Source organism: Lynx canadensis, chromosome C1 (genome assembly GCF_007474595.2).
Source record: "Lynx canadensis isolate LIC74 chromosome C1, mLynCan4.pri.v2, whole genome shotgun sequence".
NCBI classification, from domain to species: Eukaryota; Metazoa; Chordata; class Mammalia; order Carnivora; family Felidae; genus Lynx; species Lynx canadensis.
Genome location: NC_044310.1, coordinates 44,196,068 through 44,215,482, shown reverse-complemented (window position 1 = coordinate 44,215,482; position 19,415 = coordinate 44,196,068). Strand labels below are relative to the sequence as shown.

General features: G+C 43.3%; 1 protein-coding gene across 1 annotated transcript in view; it reads left to right on the top strand.

Annotated features, from left to right (window-relative positions):
- USP24 (ubiquitin specific peptidase 24) overlaps positions 1 to 19,415 on the top strand; it is a 138,097-nt gene that overhangs the window by 104,060 nt on the left and 14,622 nt on the right. Inside the window, 13 exon segments of the mRNA XM_030323637.1 lie at positions 713 to 854; positions 1,080 to 1,199; positions 1,523 to 1,743; positions 2,159 to 2,283; positions 3,585 to 3,726; positions 4,407 to 4,557; positions 5,779 to 5,874; positions 6,529 to 6,632; positions 8,459 to 8,572; positions 13,389 to 13,485; positions 16,105 to 16,221; positions 16,893 to 16,985; positions 19,021 to 19,123. Of these exon segments, the coding sequence (XP_030179497.1) occupies positions 713 to 854; positions 1,080 to 1,199; positions 1,523 to 1,743; positions 2,159 to 2,283; positions 3,585 to 3,726; positions 4,407 to 4,557; positions 5,779 to 5,874; positions 6,529 to 6,632; positions 8,459 to 8,572; positions 13,389 to 13,485; positions 16,105 to 16,221; positions 16,893 to 16,985; positions 19,021 to 19,123 (1,625 nt within the window).

The window sequence follows — 19,415 nt, the reverse complement described above, 5'->3', positions numbered from 1 at the left end:
CGTATTCTCAGGGTTATTCTGATCCAGAAATCAAATTTGGAAGCAATATTTTTATAGTAGAAAAAGGATTCAGTATTAAGGTAAAAACATGGAAATTGCTAATTGGCTACAGTCATAATGTACATGATCGTTGTCCTTTCTATTTTTATTTTTTAGTTTTTTAGCAGTATTTTTTTTTAAGTTTCTTGTGAAACAGAGACGAAGAGAGTGTATGTGTGAGTGGGAGAGGGACAGAGAGAATCCCAAGGAGGCTCCACGCTGCCAGTACAGAGCCTGATGGGGGCTCGATCCCACAAACCATGAGATCATGACCTGAGCTGAAGTCGAGTCAGACACTTAACCGACTGAGCCATCCAGGCGCCCCAGTCGTCGTCCTTTTTAAATAGTGCTTCTAGTGTGTTGTGAATCTTGCATTTGTTGACAGACTTGCAGATCTGTCTCCGTGGACCTATGAAGGTTTATTGAGTTAAGTTTCTTTGGTTTCCATTTCTAAAATTTCTTCGTTGAAATTCCTAATTGTTAAGTGATTTTGAATTGCCAAAAACTGGTGTTTGTATTTGGCAGTGTACCTTTAAAAGGATGAGGGATGGCACGTGTTAATTTCACTGATCATGAATGTAGACCTGTGTTCAGTCTCTGCTACTGTGGTAGTGTCAAGATCTTTATTTAAATTCCATGGTTGATTATGTTTTTTCTGTGATTTGCTAATCAGATATGAGCGTGAGGAAGCTTTCATGGCCCTCAATCTTGGAGTTACTTCTTGTCAGAGCTTGGAAATTTCTTTGGACCAGTTTGTTAGAGGAGAAGTTCTAGAAGGAAGTAATGCGTATTACTGCGAAAAGTGTAAAGAAAAGGTATTACACTTGCCTTTTTTGAAAAACAAGATCAATGTGTTACTCATTTAGTTTGTCTTTATGTTTTATGTAGGAACACTATTAAGCTCCAATTATTGCTTCCATTAAATTGTGTCTTTCCCTGTTTTCACATGGGCAGGAAAGGCCTGTGAAAATCTGTGACCTTTGTATGACTTTGCTGTTTTCTTTCCTCCATGGAGGTAATTGGGTTTTGCTTTTCTTTAGAGAATAACTGTGAAAAGGACCTGCATTAAGTCTTTACCTAGCGTCTTGGTAATTCACCTAATGAGATTTGGATTTGACTGGGAGAGTGGACGCTCCATTAAATATGACGAACAGATAAGGGTAACTTTTTTTTTTTTTCCCTGAAATGTCTTACAACCGTTACCTCACTTTCTTTTCCGCTGTTTACTTTTTATATTTTTAACTTTCATCCCCACTGTGAAAGGCTATGGTCTCAGCATTCTGAGGGGTACACAGCCCCTTGTCTTAAGCAACTGCTGCCCATGGACAGGCAGATCCGTAAACAACCCTCCTACCTGGTGATAGAGGGGAGGTAATCCTAGCTAGAACTAGGAAAACATCCCTCTTTTTTGAATCTGACTTAATTGGGTATTGCCGTGGATGTTACTCATCAACACTAATGTTGTCCTTTTGCTTTTAAATAGTTTCCCTGGATGCTAAACATGGAGCCCTACACAGTTTCAGGAATGGCTCGCCAGGATTCGTCTTCTGAAGTTGGTGAAAACGGGCGAAGTATGGACCAGGGAGGTGGAGGATCCCCACGAAAAAAAGTTGCCCTCACTGAAAACTATGAACTTGTCGGTGTCATTGTCCACAGTGGGCAGGCACATGCGGGTCACTACTATTCCTTCATTAAGGACCGACGGTAGGGGTCTCACGAGGTCCCTCCCCCTGCCTTCCAGTAGTCCTGCCTCCACACCCGCTTCCTGTCTCTCTCCTCCACTCCCCCTGCCCTCCTCTATCCCTCCTCCACTCCCCCTGCCCTCCTGTGTCTCTCCTCTGCTCTCCCTGCCCTACTTTATCATCCATGCTTATGAGTGTAGTGCAAAGAAGCTTTTGCATTGCTCTTTGGTCATATTTCATATTGGATTTTTAAAACTTAGTATAACAGTTTTTACCTCTTTGGTTTGAAAAGTTGTTTTAGAAATTTAAGGGTTGTCCATTTGAAAATACCCAAATAGAGTCATCTGCTCTATTTGTAGACAATACATAGAGATAAAGGCTGGGGAGGGGGATGTTGGGTTTCCATCTTATAACATTTGTTTCCCTGTGGGCTTCAGGGGGTGTGGAAAAGGAAAATGGTACAAGTTTAATGACACAGTCATAGAAGAATTTGACCTAAATGATGAGACCCTAGAGTACGAATGCTTTGGAGGAGAATATAGACCAAAAGTTTATGATCAAAGTAAGTATTTACAAGTGGATGTTTCACATTAGTTTGTTTGTTTTTTAACTTACGGTTTTCTATCAAATTGGAAGCAATAGTATTCTTTACATAAAAATGTAATTTTATTCTTTTTACATACCGCTTTTCAGGCTGTATAGATCCACAAACTCATAGATAGGCAGAGTGGAAATGTTTAAGCTGCTTACAGAATGTTTTTTAAAATAATTCCTTGCAGGTGAATTAGACAGGTGATGGAGGAAGAGGAAGAAACGAATATCAGAGAGAAACTAACAAACACAGAATTTCAGCCTTAAAAATTGTTTCAGAGGAAGTAGTTGTCTGCTAAACTTCTCACATTTCCTTTTTACTTTCAGAGAGGCACGATGAATTAGACAAGACCCCTCGAACGCCTGTTTTTGAAACCGTATTTATTATGTAGCGTGGCAGTCCTTCTCTCCACAGCCACTGCCCCCCCCAGAAGAAAAACTATGAGGAAAAGGACATCACAGAATCCAATCAGAATTTGCCATGGGGGGGGGTGGGGAGGGGGACATTTTGTAGAGATCTTAGCATTTCTGAAACCTGATTTTACAATATTTTAGGGGCATTTAAAATTTTCTGCCTGTATTTGGGTCAGAAGGAAATAAGAGAAACAGGTGAAGGAAGTAAGAGGTACAGACTTCTAATTAGAATATAAGTAAGTCACAAGGATGGAAAGTAAGCCTAGGAAATTGAGTCAATAATATCGTCATAAAGCTGTATGGCAACAGATGGTGATATATTTATCTTGGTGAGCATTTCATAGCGTGTATAATTGTCAAAACACTATGTTGGCTACCTACAACTAACATGTCAACTATGCTTCAATTAAAAATTAAAATGAAATACTCTGTGTCAGATTTTGATGCCGTGCCATGGTAGCCCTGTGTCTAATAATAGTAACCTTTAATGGTTAAATCCAGTATTGTTGCCAAAACTTACCTAGATTTGGTTGTTCTACGCAAAAATGGCTAAGTGAGGCAATTATAATCCCGTCCTGTGCCACAGAACTTCTTTTTAAATGTTCCTTGCCTTTTGTTTAAATCTAGACTCGCCTAGGAATGTTTATCTTCTTTACCCCATCTTTGTACAGCTTCCTTACGGGTCTTCTGTGTCACCTTCCAAGCAGTATGGTACAAGGACACACACTTTACTTACACTTTGCATTTAAGTTTTGTAAACATTTGCTGGATTTATGAGCCTTTCTTTTAGATTGTCGAGACAAGAAACCTTCTTTATTCTATTTACAAAGGCTTCTTTCTTCATGTCTTGTTATAAAGCAAACCCGTATACAGATGTCCGCCGAAGATACTGGAATGCCTATATGCTCTTCTACCAAAGGGTCTCTGATCAAAACTCCCCAGTATTACCAAAGAAGAGTCGAGTCAGTGTGGTACGGCAGGAAGCTGAGGATCTCTCTCTGTGAGTTTCTCTTTCACATAGTTTGCTGTGTGATTTCAGTAGGTGGTCATTGTAATCTTGAGTACAGTGTTTAGGATTTACAGGTAACTTGTTAAACAAACTAGAGAGAAATTCTAAAAAGAAAGTGAGTAAATCTCATTACCCCTTTTCTTATGGACACCTTTTTATTATTTCCTTGGCAGAAGTTATTTCGTATTTAGAACATGCACGTAGGGGCACCTGGGTGGATCAGTCAGCTGAGTGTCCAACTCTGCCTCAGGTCATGATCTCACGGTTCATGAGTTCGAGCCCTGCATCAGGCTCTCTGCTGACAGCACAGAGCCTATTTCAGATCCTCTGTCCCCCTCTCTCTCTGCTTTCAAAAATAAACAAACATTCAAAATATTTAAAAAAAAAAAAAAATGCATGTAAACTATTTCGTTCTAGAATCGAGATTTTTTTTCCAATCTCAGCATTTATCGAATACACTTTATAGTCAAAGGGTGGCTCTTTGCCAGCACTGTGGGTTTTTTTTTTTTAAGGTCGTCTTGTTTACGAATTTGCGTTTAAATATATTGGATCGGTAAAGTATGCAGTTTATTGTTAAGCCTCGTACCCTGTGTACGTAAGTGTGTCGGGTTGTGGTAAGTGCGAAAACGGCAGCCGCTTTATACCACACCGTTTTCTGATTCTGTCCTTAGGTCAGCGCCGTCCTCACCGGAAATTTCACCTCAGTCCTCCCCTCGGCCCCATAGGCCTAACAATGACCGGCTCTCTATTCTAACCAAGCTGGTTAAAAAAGGTGAGAAGAAAGGGCTATTTGTGGAGAAAATGCCTGCTCGAATATACCAGGTAAGACCCATGTAAGAAATTCTAAGGGAGAAAAATCACATAAAAGTCCAAATCTGCCCCGTAGGTCCGGAAGTACTCCTGCCGGCCTCCTTGTGGACTTGGTTGGACCTTGCATGCCTCATCCGACCCACCTCATCTCACGAGTCTTTTATAACAGGTCACAGAGGTGTCCACAGACTCAAGGGGGCCGGCACTGTCACTGGCCTGCTATGTGGCTGGGGGTTGCCACGGATACACAAGTGGGAGGGAGTGGCCGGTAGAGACAAACGCCGCTGAAACTAACTTACCGTCTGGAGAGGAAAATAAGTTAGGGTTCAATATCTTTGGGTAAAACTAGTATGACAGTGATAACCACCAATTATTGAATATCTGCTCTGTGCCACGTGCTTTAAACAAATCCTTAATTCTTAAAAACTCTTGTGAAGTAGTAGGTTTTATTCCCATTTTTCAGATGGAAAAACTGAGGTCAGAAATGTGAGGCACCTGGGTGGCTCACTCAGTTGAGCGTCTGACTCTTGATTTCAGCTCAGGTCATGATCTCACAGCTCGTGAGATTGAACCCCATGTCGCGCTCTGCGCTGACAGCACGGAGCCTGCTTGGGATTCTCTCTCTTCCTCTTTCTCTGTCCCTGTCCTGGCTCACGCGCATGTGCTCTCTCACACTCGCTCACTCTCTGTCTCTCTCTCAAAATAAACTTTAAAAACAGAAAGGAGAAATGACCTACCAGTTCACAGAACCAGGATTTAAATTCGGAACTGTCCAACTACCCAGTCCAGGCTTTATACATAAGTAATCCAAAGCTGAGTTAGCCAGAACCAGAGAATTTAAGAAAATTGTGGAGTGTTTCGTGAAGAGAGAAAGATTTGAGCCATCTGATACAAGGAAAACGTGAATTTGGTTGTGCTTGGGAGAGCTCTGTTTGTCCCTTCCAACCCAAAATAACTGGTTTGGCTTCACTTGTCCCTCATATGGTGGTTTTCCTAAATTTCCCAGAAGTATTTGGTTTGATGAATAATAATTCACCTTCTCACAGCTTCTTATATTTAAAGGAAGATTTTCCTCTCTCCCTTTTTAAAATTTCAAAGCTCTAGAGAAGGGTTTTTGTGAACCTTTTCTAACTTAATGTAAAACCCTTTCTACCTAATGTGTCATTAAAAATCTTCCACGTGCTGAATATTTTGCCCTGTTTCTTAAAAATAATTACTGATTTTCTTTTGTAGATGGTGAGAGATGAAAACCTCAAGTTTATGAAGAATAGAGATGTATACAGTAGTGATTATTTCAGTTTTGTTTTGTCTTTAGCGTCACTGAATGCTGTAAGTACTAGTTGGCTTGTTAGTAAAGGACTAAGAAAGCAGAGTGAAATCTGTCAGCTCAAGCGTTCAGTGACAGCCCTCGGTTGTTAGCATTCAGATTGGATGCCCAGAACATTCCCGCAAATAATGTCACTTACTGGGTGATATTAAAATACTGGCAGTGCTCAGAACATATAATGCGGATTGTGAATGGGTGCGGGTGTCCACATACTGGCTTTTTAAAGCGCTTTTTAATTTTATGAAGAATATCTGAGAATAGCCGTGAGGCGAGGTCAGTGAATATTGGGCTTGGTGGAGATTAATTTGTCCCAATTTGTCATCAGACGTCTTCAGACTCAAGACGAACTTCCAAGTACTTCTTTTTCTTGAGTACCATGATTATGATTTGCCAATAAGGGAGAAACTTTCTTAGTCTGTTGACAGTGTTTAACATCCTGTGGTCTAAAGGCTCTATTTTGAGAGGGCTTCATAAAAAAATGAAGAGGATGTCTTTTCTTAACCTTTTTAAAAATTTAAATGGAACGTTTTTTCTATAATAAGCTGGCTAGATTTTTCTTATTAGTGTTTAACTTTATTATAAGTCATTCAATTCATAACATGTAATAATCTATAAAACACCTTTGAAAAATGCTGTGTTTTTTCACTCTCTCTCAGACTAAATTAAAGCATCCATATTATCCTTGCATGGCAAAGGTGAGCTTACAGCTTGCAATTCAGTTCCTTTTTCAAACTTATCTACGGACAAAGAAAAAACTCAGGTAAGAAATGATATATTTTGATAGTCTGTTGTGACAGAAGGCACTCATTAATTCAATTAAAACTGAATTTATAAATTCAAAGCATTGTGAAGGCACCTACCTAATATATTCAGGTGACTAAGACATGGTTCCTATCTTTAAGGAATTTCTAATCTCATAGGAGGGATAAATCAGAAGAAGCAAGGCATAAATGCTGTACGTCTTTGGGAACTGGACAAAGTCCTATCCAAATATGGGGATTGGGTAGGTGTTAAAGACATTGGCGTTCTCAGAGAATTTTGAAAGGCAAAAACAAACAGGGGGAATAATCTAGGTGAAAGGGGAAAACCTGAGTAACAGATAAGACTTGGCCTGAAGAGCTATGAATGACTAGTGTTGTGCTCATACATGTAAGGACTCACTGGAAGTGAGGTCACCTGTGGGCTTTGAAGGAGCCCATCAAGTGTCGTGAGTGCCACAGAGGGGAGCTGGGCCTTTGTTCACTGGGAAATCATGAAGGGTTTTTGAACAGGGGGCAGTATGCACAGAGGCACGCTAGATTTGGACCGGCATATTGTCCACCGTTGGTTTTTGTCTTTAGCACCTGCAAGGTGCCCGACACATGGTAGGTGCTGGGTGAAGAGCTGTCTGTGAATAAATGGGTGAGAGGCGAAGAGTAAGTTACCCGCTGGCCGGAGGAGGTACCCGGAGCAGGGAGGGACTCGGGCGAGGAAGGCAGCTACAGTCGGAAGACCGGGACAGTTCTGTCTGTTCTCTCTCGCCGGTCCCGTGCACTTCTCCCACGTATGGGCAGGTTTTTTAGAAAGACTCTGCAATCAAAAAACACTGGAGAGGGGCGCCTGGGTGGCGCAGCCGGTTAAGCGTCCGACTTCAGCCAGGTCACGATCTCGCGGTCTGTGAGTTCGAGCCCCGCGTCGGGCTCTGGGCTGATGGCTCGGAGCCTGGAGCCTGTTTCCGATTCTGTGTCTCCCTCTCTCTCTGCCCCTCCCCCGTTCATGCTCTGTCTCTCTCTGTCCCAAAATAAATAAACGTTGAAAAAAAAAATTTTAAAAAAAAAAAAATAAAAAAAAAAAAAAAACACTGGAGAAGAAACAGATATAATGGCAACTTCATTTTCATGCGTAATTAAGATATATTAAATGATACTGATCTTTATTCTTCAATTGGAAAAGAAGGACTACTATGTTCCTTTCTTTTAATGTCTGGCATAGGACTAACTAAAGAATTGCATTCCTTTTGTTTGTGAAGTTGGCTTGAGCTGTTGGTACATCGGAGACTGTTTCCATTTTGTTTATATTTACCATTTTGGGGCTGGAGAGAGTGGAGGGGTGTTACGTGAGGTCATGGGCAATTTAGTCATTATACCTCATTGTCTGCCCAAATGTTTTTCTTCCATAAAGCAGGATATTAATAATTAGAGCAATGAAGTATAAAAATGTTGATGTAATAACCTATTTTGAAGGTGGGCATTTTGTGAATGTCGATCAATGAAGCAAAACAAAATGCTGCAGGGCAGACGTTTTTCCCAATTAAAACTGTTTGAAGAAGATGCAAAAGATAAAAGTTAAACTCTAAGACTTAAGCTTCTTTACACATTTTTGTGGGGAGAAGGGACAGGGATAGGTGAATCACATCACAAATACCAAAAAATGCAAAGCACTGGCTTCTGGGGTGCATGAAGCCATGTTAGTCAGCGGTCATTGGTATTCAACTTACCCTCTACCCAGCCTCCCCCAAAAAGAGGTTAACTAAAACCAAGGTGACACTCCGTGGGGTTATTTGCGGGGGTCGTACTCCTTACATCTCTGTCTTTGCTTTTTTTAAAGGGTTGATACTGAAGAATGGATTGCCACTATTGAAGCATTACTTTCCAAAAGTTTTGATGCTTGTCAGTGGCTCGTTGAATATTTTATTAGTTCTGAAGGACGAGAATTAATAAAGTAAGTGTCAAGATCTTTTAATTAATTAAAAGAAATCTGTGTCTCTTCTAGTGATTTAGAGCTGCAATTTCTTGTGACTATTTTTATTTCTACTTGAAATTGCTTTTCCGATTGGAGTCAGTTTTGGACTTTTTTCCCTAGAAGCATGAGGAACTGTTCAGGTCACTCTAAAATCGTTCTTTTGGGGGCGCCTGGGTGGCGCAGTCGGTTAAGCGTCCGACTTCAGCCAGGTCACGATCTTGCGGTCTGTGAGTTCGAGCCCTGCGTCGGGCTCTGGGCTGATGGCTCGGAGCCTGGAGCCTGTTTCTGATTCTGTGTCTCCCTCTCTCTGCCCCTCCCCCGTTCATGCTCTGTCTCTCTCTGTCCCAAAAATAAATAAACGTTGAAAAAAAAAAAATTAAAAAAAAAATAAAATCGTTCTTTTGTAGAACCGTCTCTGATGGCCTAGACTCAGACGAGTGTTCCGTGAGCGCAAGGAAAGCATGTGTGCACATAGCCACACGGTCACAGGCAAGCATGGCCTGAACTGCTGTGGCTCAGGAGATTGCAGAATATGCGTCCCCTCCCTCAGGGACTCACAGTCTGGTGGCAAGGTGGAGAGGTCAGCAGTGCCTGGTTACTGCATAGCATTACCACAGTATTAGACATCTAGCTACGTTTGGATTCTACTATTTTTCAAAAACTTACTACTAGTATACTACCTATGGTAGTACATTTACCTACATACCTGTAATAAAAAATAATTAGCTTTTTCTGGTGAAAAGTCTAGATGCTCCAGTCACTGTGGATGTTTAGTCTGTACTCCCAGTCACCCTTGGGCCAGTTTCTCTTGTCCTTGGGGAGTACAGTACTTACGCACAGGCTCTGTGATCTCAGTGTCCCTTGTCCCCAGTGGGCCCCTCCTTCATCTCCTCACCCCTCATGCCTGCCATGCTAGCACACCCCACCTCCAGCTAAGGACCTTGCCTCGGACTTCACTGAGAATATACGAGTCACAAATGAGCAGGCCTCTATCCCCAGCACGTCAGAGCCTGTTCTCGTCATCTTTTCTCCTGTTACTGAGGAGGAGTGTCCTGTCTCCTCTCAAAATGAATGTCTACATGAGCAAACCCTTTATCGGCTCTTACTCCTGCATCTTTACCTTCTAGAATTTTCTACAGAGTACTTCTGTCAGCATGCAGATATGCTCTGGTATCTCTCGGCTCGAACAGACAACAGAGAATTCAGAAATACAAGCTCGTTTCACAGGGAGCTCACAGTCTGGTGGCATGTTAGCGAATCGAAACTCTTGATCCCATATTCCTTTCATCTCTAGGTCTGAGCTCCAGACACTCATTTGCCTACTTGATGTCTCCACTTCTTTCTCTAATCTACCTCATACAGCAACAAAAGTGGTTTTTTGAAACAAACTGGATCACATTACTTCTCTGCTTGAAAATTCTTCAGTGGATCCCTGTCAGACGCCTAATAAAATCCACAGCCTTTACGTAACCCGCAAGGCCTTGCATATGGTCTCACTTCAGTTTCCTCACACGGGTTTGTTGATTCCTTCGACACGCTCAGCTTACTTTCCTGCCTAAAGACCCTTGCACCTTTATTGCCTCTATCTGGGATGTTCCCCCATCCAGTCCTGCATCTTACCCTTGAGATGTCAGAGAAGCCATTCCCTTCAGATGACCCTGTCTAAAGCCAGTATACGATTGCTCTGCTCTGCTGTTGTACCTGTCTCCTCGCTAAACTCTGGCTTCTTGAGGGCAGAAGTTAAGTGTGTTTGGTTCCCTACCGTACACAAAGAGCCTGGCACATAGTAAGCACTCCGCTGTTTGTGGGTGCGTGCGTGCGTGTATGCACACGCGCACATAACACACGGAGAGACAGCAAGTAACCATTCATGTGAAGTGTTATGTGTGCCTGGCCCTCTGGAGTTTGCACTGAGATGAACTTTCCCGTTTTTCCAGTGTGATTCCAAAGTCTCTTCCCAATAGTAAGAAGCTGAATATCCTAGAATCATCACATATTTGGAAGGAACATTGCAAATATTTAGTTTATTCCCTTATATCCAACCAGGCTTGCTCTGAAATATCTCCGGAGGAACTTGGTGACTCCTCTGGGAGGATGTGTGGTTTGTTAGTGTTCCTCACGGTCAAGAAGCCCCATGAATTACCTGATCTGAATTCTTCCTGAGAGAGTTTATTATATTTTTGTCTCTTTATCGCTGTCAATTTGTCACTGTCGGTTGCTGAATTTACATTTTGTAATTTTATAATTACTTCTTTAGAATTCTTAAGATAACCTGGGTTGCCACTGTTATAACTAAAATAACTGTCCGTGTGAAGGGCTGCCGTCTCTTAGGTCAGAGCTTCTCAGTGCTGTGCTTTGTTTTTTAGGCAATAGTTAAATGTCACTATAATTGTAAAAATCTGAAGCTGTGGTAACCATTGCTAGAAAATCGAGCTCTATTAAAAATTGATCTAAATTAAAACTACTAAACGAAGAATATTTTACATCTTCTAAAAAGTTTTTGTTGTGGAAGCACTTAAACATACAGAAAGTAGCCACAATGAGAGCCCTGTCCTGTGCCACTTCCCGGGCCCGGTTCCCAGCACTTTGCCCATCTCGTTGCCCACCCTGTTGCCCACCCCCCCGGCGCCCACCACTCACTCACAGGCCTCCTTTTTTCCCCGCACGTATTTTAAAGTCAGTCTCAGACATCATATAATTTCATTATAAATTTTTCAGCATGTGTCTCTAAAAGGTAGTTTTTAAAAAAAAATATAAGCACTTTACCATTATCACACTAAACAAGAATACTTCTTATTTTTTAAACATTTATTATTGAGAGACAGAGAGAGATAGAGCACGAGCAGGGGAGGGGCAGAGAGAGAGGGAGACATAGAATCTGAAGCAGGCTCCAGGCTCTGAGCTGCCGGCACAGAGCCTGACGCGGGGCTCGAACTCACGGACCATGAGATCATGACCTGAGCCGAAGTCGGACGCTTAACCGACTGAGCCACCCAGGTGCCCTCAAAAATACTTCTTTTATATCCTCCTAAATCCAGTCCATATTCAGATTTCCACAGGCATCTCAAAAAGGTTTACTCTTCCACTGAGTTTATACAAATCAGGATCCACACAAGCTCCACATGCTGCATTTAGTTTATACATCTGTTAAGACTCTTTTAATCTATAATTGTTCTTTTTCCCCCACCACCTCCTTTTTTGTCATGTCGTCTTTTTGAGGGGCACACTGGCCATTTGCCCTATAGAAGTCCCCACATTCTGGATTCGTCTGCATTCTCATAGGGCCTCCTGGTGTCTACGATAGGAAATGTGGAGTGACCCCTGGAGACAGGCTTTCCAGAAGAATTATACCCGAATCTGACAAAGCTTCTAGAGCTGAACATTATAGGCACACTTGTTATCTCTAACTTTCTTGTGGCTGCCACTTAAAGTCTTAGTGCATTTGGAACACAGCCTTTTCAGTCTGGTACACATTAGGTAGCTCCTGGGCAGCTAGCAGTTACGGGGAATAAGCAGCAGAGTGACCACAGAGAGCTCCGCTCTGATCTCTCTCTGGGGAAAAGAAGGCAGGCTCTCCACCCCTGAAAGGGGAGGAAGGAAATACCAGTGCTGCACACAAACAGGGACCAGAGCAGCGTTCTGCTGGCACCTGGAGGACGTGGTCATCAACATTCGGCTGTGTTTAAACCTCTCATGTGGAATAATGCGGACTTTCTGTTAAGAAATATTAGAAAAGACGGGGCGCCTGGGTGGCTCAGTCAGTTAAGCGTCCGACTTCGGCTCAGGTCATGATCTCACAGTCCGTGAGTTCGAGCCCCGCGTCGGGCTCTGTGCCGACAGCTCACAGCCCGGAGCCTGCTTCAGATTCTGTGTCTCCTTCTTTCTCTCTCCTCCCCCGCTCATGCTCTCTCTCTTCTCAAACAAATAAATAAATGTTAAAAAATAAAAAGAAATGTTAGAAAAGATAGACGGGTTTTCACTTTGCTGATTACAGAATGAGTTGTCACACGGGAGTGTGTGTATGAAGCAGAACACAAGGCGTGGCTGGGGAAGCACACTGTCAGGGCATTCCCACCCCCCTCAGCCCTGAGAGCAGCACCCCTGCCTCTGAGGCCACCGTACCACCATTCCACGCGTGTAAAGGATTGAATTAGGTTGTGCACTTGCGGGGCACGGTGCAGTAGCTGACCGTACCACCAAGAGTGCTGAGACGGCGAGGCGTGTAACAACAGACCTTGACTGCTGCGGTCATCACCTCCATCCCCATCACGGAGGGAGAAAGGAGGGAAGCACCACCCGCTTGTTTAGGGGTTGGGTCATAAGGCTTGGGGAGAAGAGAGGAAAGGAAAGAGATAGAAATCCTGACATACGGGTGGAGGAGGAGGGGCGGTCTTGACTGTGAACTTTATTACGTTACTCTGAGAAATTCAAGGGATGCCCCTGGGAGAACACCTTAGCCAACAGAATTTATAAAATTTTAGGTCCTTTGCTTTCGTATCTCTTTATGTCCATTTATCTCGTTATGCTGTTACATTTATACAAACACTCATTTCAGGAGAAGGGGGGAAGAAGAGGGAAAATCTACTTTCAGCGCCCAGGGGTCTGGTTTTCCTGTTTGGCCGCCTTCCCCCTGCACAGTGGCCTGAGACAGTGTCCCCGAGCTCTCAGGAGCCTTGACCCGAAAGCTTGGAGGGATTTTGTTTCTTGGACAGTAGGTGGGCCGGGTGTTGGGAAGGTTAAGTTATAGAAGTTCCTTCTGCCTTCTCAGCACGCACCTTTTCTCTGTGTGTTTTAGGATTTTCTTGCTGGAGTGCAGCGTGCGAGAAGTACGAGTTGCCGTGGCCACCGTTCTGGAGAAAACCCTAGACAGTGCCTTGTTTTATCAGGATAAGGTCGGTCTCATTTCTTAAACGTTACGTCTACATTCTGTTTCTACCAAGTGTCTTAAATTGCACGTAACAAGAAAGAGAGCCCAGGGTTGGAGTCTGGCAATTCTGCCTTAGAGAATGCACCTCCCACAGTCTGCGTTTCTGATAAATGCCAGGGTAGAAGGCACACTGTCCTTGCCTCCTCGTACCCCAGAAGTCAGGATAGGCTAGGAATTTGGGTCTGCTCTGGTCTGCTTCAGGCTTTTCTCTCTAGAGCACTCCTTTTTCAGAGTCTTCGCTCAAGACTCTGTTCAGTTTCACTGAACTGAGACTAACCTGAGTCTTGAGACTCTAGTCTAGACCCGCAGACGTTTTGAGCCGCACTTGGCTTTGTCTCTTTCCTAACAAGCTGTTTCCATGATCCAAACCTGCGGTTGGCGGCCAAACCAAATAGGGCCGTCCGTCTAGGAAGGAACAGCAGCCAAGATGGTTTCTTCATTGGTCTCCATCACTCCTAATCTTTGCTCCCGTTCTTCTGGATTTCTTCTTCCTGATTGTGTTTCTGCAACATATTTTCTGGTTCACAGTTCCACACGTGCTAAACTAAACCGTGGTATTTATGACTGTCCTCAAATTTCAGATATCCCCCTAAGTTTTAAGTCTTAGGGAAATAAATGACATATACTGTAAGTCTGATTATTATTCAATCTGTTATTAAGTCCTAGCAAATATAGCACTTCTTCCCAAGTTTGCTGTTTCAAACAGCTGACACCACATGGAAAACTTTGAAAAATGTTGTTTTCAGATCTGATTGGCTCCTTATAGACATTGGCTGGAGGCAATGTGTCTCAATGAACTAAATGCAAATTCTAGGAGTTGCTGCTTCAGATTCAGACGTTGGCTTTGCTGTTCCACCTTGAGCAAGTCCTTTTGTTTTTATTGTTTTTACTTAAAAAAATTTTTTTTGAGTTTATTTATTTTGAGAGAGAGAGTGCAAGTGGGGAAGGGGCAGAGAGAGAGAGAGAGAGAGAGAGAGAGAGAGAGAGAGAATCCCAAACAGGCTCTACAGTGTCAGCTCGGAGCCCGATGTGGGGCTCGAACCCACAAACCACGAGATCATGACCTGAGCTGAAGTCAGACACTTAACCGACTGAGCCACCCAGGTGCCCAGTCCTTGAAGAAAGTCCTTGAAGAAAGATGCTAATCCAGTTACAGTACTTAGCTCCTTCAACATTGCCTGACCCGAAGTTCACCGTTAGACCAGACAACCTAAGGAGTTTTGCTCAGCCCAGAGTGAACAAGGAGGTCAAATAGGCCCTTTAGGGAAGACCTAGAAGAAGACCATGGCTCAATTCCAGGAATTCCAAGGAAGCTAAGGTTTACTCTAAGGCACTGGTTTTCAGTCAGCTTAAACAGCAGGACCATTTTTCAGACCTCACCTTACCTGGATGCAGAGTATATAACATCAGTCAGTGGGAGCCGCTTAGGACAGTTCGAATACCATTGCTCTGAAATACCCTCACAGAGCTCTTCTGCGATACTTAATGTAAGGGCCTTCTCGCTGTCCTCCTTCCTCCCGTGTACCAACCCAAACAGAGGATAAACGCAAAATTAGTGCAGTGTCCCTCCAGATGGGGTCAGGCTATGGCGTAGTAAGTAGTCCACCAACCTCTAGAGGCAGGACTACAGGTGGTAGAAAGGGAAGGGAGTGGTGGAGGACGTAAGCACGGAAGCCATTGCCTCAGTGAATTCTGTTTGACACCCAGCTGATGTATTTTATGCGTATTTCCCCCCCATAACGGAAATGGTGCCTCTGGCCACCCACCTTCTACCGTAAAGTACTTTGAAAACGAAGTGCTATATCAATGGTAGGTTTTACTGTACTTATGACGAGTGTGACAGGATGGGTGGGAATATTTCCGAAGCCTGTGAACACCATCTTCAGGGGAGAGGAGCTAACAGGAGTAGTGAGCTGGTCTTAATTCTCCAGTCACAGATGGATTTCTAGGGACTTGTCCAAAACCAGTTGGGGTGGGAGGGAAAGAAGAAGCAATGTGATTACCAAAATGGTTTCTAAACAAATAAAATGTTTTTCAAAGCTTTCCATGAGGCGTCCGCGGGCTCTCAAGTAAGTTCACAGTTGAGTTGATATTACCGTTGTCATTCTGTCAGGCTGTTGCTCTCCATTTGCTCCATTGGCTTGATTTCTGGCCCCTATGCCTGTGTCTGTGTTTTTTATTCTTTGCATCTGTGATTATGTGAAGACGTAGCACAGTGGAGGGAGGGATTCAGAAATGTTTCCTCTTAAACCTCCCCTCCCCACTTTGCTTTTAAGAGACAGAGAGAAATTGGCTCTGCAAAAAATGTGACCATTAGGCCAATGAGTCCTGCCCTTGAATCTTCAATCGAGAAAACAAGACTAGGCTTTCCTCCTAATTGTTTCTACAGCACCAGTCTTTCCCTGGAGGATAAAAGTGATGATCCGTTTTTGCTCTCCAAAGCATAAATCCATCTGAATCTGAGACTGGATTGTATCAATCAGACTTCCTTTTGTTCTTGCGGTGATTTACTTCGGATTAATTCCATTACAAACGTCTGTCTTCTATTCTTTTTCTTTACGTGATTTCGTCTTTCCTCAACCAGTTAAAAAGCCTTCATCAGTTACTGGAGGTCCTACTTGCTCTGTTGGATAAGGATGTCCCAGAAAACTGTAAAAACTGTGCTCAGTACTTTTTCCTATTCAACACTTTTGTACAAAAGGTAAGTGATTTTTTTTTTCTTCTAATATCTTTTCCTTATTTAGCAGATTTTTAGTCTCAAGGGACTTTTTATACATGGGAAAAATTTAAACGGGTCAATATTGGATCTAAATGTAGGGTTTTATGAGCGTTGCTTCTTAAAAATATTTGTGGATTCTGTTACTTGCCAGAATTCTGATACAGGTAGATACAGTTACTCGTTGATAGCAGGGGGTCTGCTTGAAAACTCGTGCCTCCTCACATGTCTGGCAGCCATTGTGAAGCAACGTGAAGTTGTTGAAACTCAGGAGGTTTTTAAATTACATTTTTAACCATATTTTCTGTATGTAAATCATGGCATTTAAAAACTTACCCCTGGGGCACCTGGGTGGCTCAGTCGGTTAAGCGTCCGACCTCGGCTCAGCTCTTGATCTCACGGTTCGTGAGTTCGAGACCCGCGTCGGGCTCTGTGCTGACAGCTCGGAGCCTGGAGCCTGCTTCGGATTCTGTGTCTCTGTCTCTCTTTGCGCCTCCCCTGCTCATGTTCTGTCTCTCTCTCAAAAATAAGTAAATGTTAAAAAAAAAAACCAAAAACCTCACTGATCCCTTAAAACTTCTCATTTAACTGTGTTTTTAATACAGATTTTTATCTGGAGAGATGTATAACTTGTCATTCTTGATATCTTGTGACAGCAAGGTATTCGGGCTGGCGATCTTCTTCTGAGGCACTCAGCTCTGCGACACATGACCAGCTTTCTCCTCGGGGCCAACCGGCAAAACAATCAGGTAACGCCCTCTACTTTGTGGCCCAGTGCGACGGCCATGGTTTTGTCACCACGTTGTCTCCCTTTGTAGGTGATGAATATATTTCATTTCATAAGAGTCCAGATACTAGCACTATGAAGCCCTTAAAATTCTTCGGAGTTCACTTGTTTTTACGGCCTCCTCAAAGATAATAGTCTCCTCATAGATAATTAGTCTGATAATAACTCATGGAGTTATTTTATGCTTTTGACTAGAATATCCGTCAAAAGGTGTCCTAGGAGGAAAGATGGGCTCTGCCCGGGGGTTTCAAAAGCCTTTAAGAAATAGTGGCATTGGGACCTCCGCTTGCCACCTGGGGCTGTGAGCAAGGCCGTTCTGGTGGAGGTGGTAAGTGGGGTGCTGGTCACAAGGGCAGAGTTCAAACGGGAAGTTGAACGGTGATGCACTGAGTGATGCTGTGGATATAACGCTCACGGACAATGAAAGGGAAGTTGCGATAAGTCAGGCTAGTTACAGCAAAAGGGGACTCTCCTGGGGCACCTGGGTAGCTCAGTCGGTTGAGTGTCCGACTCTGGCTCAGGTCATGAGCTCTCGGTCCGTGAGTTCAAGCCCCGCGTCGGGCTCCGTGCTGACAGCTCGGAGCCTGGAGCCTGCTTTGGATTCTGTGTCTCGCTCTCTGTTCCTCCCCCACTCACACTCTGTCTCTCAAAAATGAATAAATATTAAAAAAAAATTAAAAAAAAAAAGAGGACTCTTCTGTGTGGAGTCTCTATATTGCTGTGTTTCTCCCATTATTGTATTTCTTCTGTTTGATAGACTTAACTGTGAAACATGTGAATGTGCACTCACGATGAACACTAGTTACAGAATGCTTATTACGTGCCAGGCACACTAGTTACTTTACACACGATACCTCTGATACGGGTCAGTAAAATAAGCATTCCCCTCCCCGCCCCCCATTCTCAAGCAAGAATCAAAGCTCAGAGAACGTCAGCGAGTCATGTCAGGCCACAGAGCTACAGCGTTGTGGGGCAGAGATTCAGACCCAGCTCTGCTTTCCCTGCTGTGTAACGCATCACGTAGGAGCGCGTTCCTTTCTCTGTGAGAGGACACAGACTTGCGGGCCAGGCCTCCTCTCGGCCGCCTGTTGTGCCACCAGTTGCTCTCTCCAGTGTCAAAAACGAGTGCTGCCTCCACAGCGTGTTCCGTGGGCTGATATCATGTTGAAATTTACAGTGGCTTGTTTTACTTCGCGCTGCATCCTCTCAGACTCCACTGACCCTGACGATTAATTGATACTGACTGTGATTTAAATAAGATTTAATTTAATTAATAGTGTTACAGAATTCGTATTGTTTTGCTTCTATGGAGCACGTATAATATTGAAAATTTTTTTTTTTCTGGTTTTCATTTCTGTATTTTTTTTTTTTTTTTAATCTCCATCCAAGTGCGTTAGCATATAGTGCAATAATGATTTCAGGGGTAGATTCCAGTGCCTCATCCCTCACGTATAACACCCAGTGCTCATCCCAGGGTCTTCCTTCAGGCCCCTTACCCATTTAGCCCATCCCCCCACCCCCAGCCCCTCCAGGAAAACATTTTCGCTTTTAGTGTTTCATGTGACCCTCACAACCACGAAGCGGACGGGTATGTTGTCTCTGCTGTTCCACAAAGAGCCAGGTGCCGTTACGGCAGAGAACTTGCCCCCGTCCAGCAAGCGTGGTGAATGGCACAGGAGGGCCATGGGTCCGGCTCTCCAGCCTCCCGGGTTTTCCCCATCCAACTCAGGTGTAGGAAAATTACCCAGCACTCGAGAAGCGTGCAATACCTGACTTCACGACGTAAATGGAACTGTTTCAGAGCACAATATGTCTACAGGAAAAAGAAATACAGGCTGGCTTAAAACCCATGACTTTTTTTATGCTTTGACTTCTTCCGTCAGACACAGAGAAAGACTTGTGGTTCAAAACATCATGAACCAGCCTGTCCTTTCCCTTCTTTTTCATGGTACTTCTAACCCACACAGTGACGCTCAGTCTGTTTTCACTGTCGACAGATACGTCGGTGGAATTCAGCACAAGCACGAGAATTTGGGAATCTTCACAATATAGTGGCGTTACTTGTTTTGCATTCAGATGTCTCTTCTCAAAGGAACGTTGGTGAGCTTTAATATATCCTTGATACAGCAGAAGAAAGAAGGCAGAGTGAATTTGTCAGTAATGCACTGAGACTAATAATGTTAGCAATTAAATGAATATTATTCTCGTTTGGCTATTTGATATTTGAGGAACACTTAAATTTTTTTGTTTTAATGCATGTTAAATTTCACCTTATTACTTTGTCACAAGAGAAAGTCATTTATTTGGTGGGGAGGGGTATACAAATATTTTTCAAAAATACTCTAGGATTAGAGGCTAATTCAGAGTTCACTCATTACATTCATTACTATAA